Here is a 3,382-nt window from a genome sequence, read left to right as displayed (position 1 = left end):
AAACAATGTGACAATGTGGTTCAAATGACCATAAAGAGACATTACTGTTACTGTTTGTTAATAAGAATAAAAGCAGCGCACTGCATTATGCTCCTCCCTCCATTATTCACAATAAAATAATAATAAAAATATTTGCATTCACTCAGTCACTCCAGCTGTATTTACTCATTCATTCCTTCACTCGGTCATCTCTTTACACCCGCCCTCCTTCTTTCTATAATGCACGTGTCCTCTGTAGTACTCACCCTCTCATCCACTCCCTCCCTCTTCAGTGAAAACAATCCACTCACTCACTCCTTCATTCCTCCCTCCCTCCCCTTTTTCACTCATTCAATCCCTCCCACTCACTATACTAACCCACCTAACTCACCCACCTCCCTTTAAAACACCAAAAAACTAAACATCAACTCAGTGTGAGGACACAGCTGGAGATACAGTAGAGTGGAGTAGAGATATTTTCCTCTCTAAATTCAACTTTATTTTTATTATTTGCACTATTTATCACCCACAAAACATATTTTAAAAACTCTGGTAGGATATAAAGGTAATTAGGCATAATGTTATTTTAACTAAAGTTCATTGATTCTCCACTCCACTCTGCACTGTGAGGACACTCTACTGGTGTTTTGTTGCACCATTGATGTGGATGAGTACAGAAAAACGGTTATTATCTGAAAAAAATAGTGTCCATTACTAAGATTACCATGTCAAAAAAGTCGAGAAAAACACTACTCCAGTGGATGTGACTTTCATATAGGAATCAAAATGGCGTTGCAGGGAGGGACATCAGACCTGCTATTAAAATAAGGAATAACACAGTAGAATTAGGGTAAAGTTAGTACATTTTGAGTTTTTTGAAGGTCAGCACCAACACCATAGACCCTCATAAAAATGGGGAAAGCCAAATGTGAACGCTGTTATTGAGTGAGCTGTGATGCGCCAGTTCCTGAACAAAAGAAAGCCATCACTGCGCCCTATATTAAAGGACTCGGCTTTCGGATGCGGTCCCCCTCACAGCTGGACTCACACCTGGACACACAGCAGCCAATTACACTTCTATTAAAAATATTCTGATACATTTTAGGATCCAATATGAGAGTCCTTGATCTTTGGAGGTGTTGGCAACTTTCCTGACAATGGAGCTCGAGTGGCGACTGCCATAGTGACGGTTATAAGCAATTCTGTCCAAATAACAGTAAACCCATCCACCGTATTTCAACCTATATAAAGCCACATTATCATCCCAAGTGTCCCCTGTCACTTAGGTGTCGTGACATTTAATTTATAGGAGGTTTAACAGCAAATAATCTCAACCACGTCACTCAAAGTCAATGGCCGGACTGTGTTAGTTGGGAAAATGTATCGATGTATTAAAAGCAAAAACGAAGACGGAATCCGACCGAAGTGCGTGCATCCGTTTGAGCATAGATACAATTTCGATATGCATTGGATGATTTGGCCCGAGGTTCCGTCTGTTTGGGTCAATTTAACGCGAATTGTGCAAAATTGTTCACAGCCCGCGTTACTTCCAGCGGGTTTTCCTGGAATAAAAGTTGTTCACCGGCGCGGATGAATACGGAAAAGTGGTTCGGTGTGAAGCCCAATGTCTCTGCTATCAGCCCATAATGTTTTGTGTGTCAATATTCAGCCGTAGCTTTTATATTTGCCAGAAGTTGGAGGATGAAGAAACACAAACGGGACGGCGCCAGTTCCATGGAGTCCACTAGATCAGCTGCTGGCAGTTGGTGTTCTCAATCACGTCCGCAGATAGGCTTCATAGGCTCATCGAGGCGCCTGTGGAATAAGACACTTAAGAGATCACGGCTACTGACACGTCACTTTGTGTGGACAACAATTATATCGTTTTTTTTCTTGTAAGGGGGGCATTGTCTGCCAACTCGGACTTTCTAAGGGAAAGCTTTTATTTCTGGCTGCGTTTATTTCTCCGTTGCTGACGCTCCAGCTGAGCAGGGTGAAATTACACCCCCTGGACTTTCTTTTTGTTTGTTAACCAACTCCAAAGAAAAAGTCACCATGGCAGAAACGTCGTCAACTCCAGCCAAATCCAAAAAGACAGCCAAGCCTAAGAAACCTGTGTCTCATCCTAAGTACTCGGACATGATTAAAGCGGCCGTCGTGAACGACGCCAGCCGGAGTGGCGCGTCCCGGCAGTCCATCCAGAAGTACGTGAGGAAGACCTACAAGGTGGGCGAAAACGCCGATGTGCAGATCAAGATGGCCCTGAAGAGGATGGTGGCAGCCGGGACTGTGCGCCATACCAGAGGCGTCGGTGCGTCCGGATCCTTCAGGCTGACCAAACCAGAGGACTCCAAGAAGTCCATCAAGGTAGCAGCACCTGCCAAACCAAAGAAGGCAGTGAAGGCAGCCAAACCCAAGAAGGCAGCCAAGCCCAAGAAGGTGGCCAAGACTCCGGAGAAAACCAAGAAGGCAGCTCCAAAGAAAGTGAAAAAGGTGGTGAAAAAGGCGACGCCAGTGAAAGCCAAAAAGGCACCAGCTAAGAAGGCAAAGGCACCCAAGCCCAAGGCGAAACCAGTCAAGAGGGTCGCCAAGCCCAAGGCAAAAACACCCAAAAAGGCAGCCAAAACAGCGAAAAAGAAGTAAAAGGACACTATTATAAAGTCACTGTAAATACTTAAGGACATGTTTTCGTATATGTATTATTTTTGTAAGGTCTCATGAAAACTTATGCTGTTTATACCAGTAGTTCTCTTCATTGCACTATACACGCTGTAGAATTAATGTTGAGCGTTTTTATTTGGCGTTAATAATAAGGTTAATTTCTGTCTGATCCTTGGAGACAAAAAGGCGAAACTGGGGTCTGCCTGAAGAGGAAGAACATGTACATACAGCTGAACTTATGAATAGTTATTGTTAGTGCACGGGGTCATACTGAAAATACAAATGTGACAATGGTGATCATTGTTGAACCTTTTCAATGTGCAGACCACAGGCAGTGGACGTCAGCTAGATTTTATTTTAAAGGCTCTATAGTTGTCATTCAATCTCCATTCTGTATATTTCCTCATGTTCGGACGACTCCTACTCTACCAACATCCCACTGTGATCAGTCACTTTTAAAGACTGTTTATACTGTAATTCAATAAACCTTTGTCATCTTCTACAACATGTGTGGGTCTACTTATTGTGCGCGTTTTACGCGTGCGTAATTACACTTAGCCAATTGGATGGAGGGATTTGTGCGCATATTTTATGGAGCCTCAGATGAGGGATTATATTGCATTGCTGAGGCAGGATACACAAAATAAAGACACGGTGAAGACTGAAAGGTATTATGTTATAAGTTAGACTTTAGTGTTAACTGCTTAACAACCTAGTCCTGAGGGCAGGGATGGACTTTCTA

At 43.2% G+C, this 3,382-nt stretch overlaps 1 protein-coding gene across 1 annotated transcript; it reads left to right on the top strand.

Moving 5' to 3' along the window:
• Positions 1–1,788: 1,788 nt before the first annotated feature.
• LOC117545114 (histone H1.0) lies at positions 1,789–3,142 on the top strand. The gene has a single exon (XM_034214797.1). It carries the CDS (start codon positions 2,035–2,037, stop codon positions 2,620–2,622), a length of 588 nt encoding a protein of 195 aa, XP_034070688.1. The 5' UTR covers positions 1,789–2,034; the 3' UTR covers positions 2,623–3,142.
• Positions 3,143–3,382: the final 240 nt, after the last annotated feature.

This window comes from Gymnodraco acuticeps, unplaced genomic scaffold (assembly GCF_902827175.1).
Source record: "Gymnodraco acuticeps unplaced genomic scaffold, fGymAcu1.1, whole genome shotgun sequence".
Classification (NCBI taxonomy): Eukaryota; Metazoa; Chordata; class Actinopteri; order Perciformes; family Bathydraconidae; genus Gymnodraco; species Gymnodraco acuticeps.
This window is presented reverse-complemented; position numbering and strand designations above follow the sequence as displayed.

Excerpts from the sequence above, each read along its gene's own strand:
- LOC117545114 (XM_034214797.1), top strand. The coding sequence starts at position 2,035 with ATGGCAGAAACGTCGTCAACTCCAGCCAAATCCAAAAAGACAGCCAAG.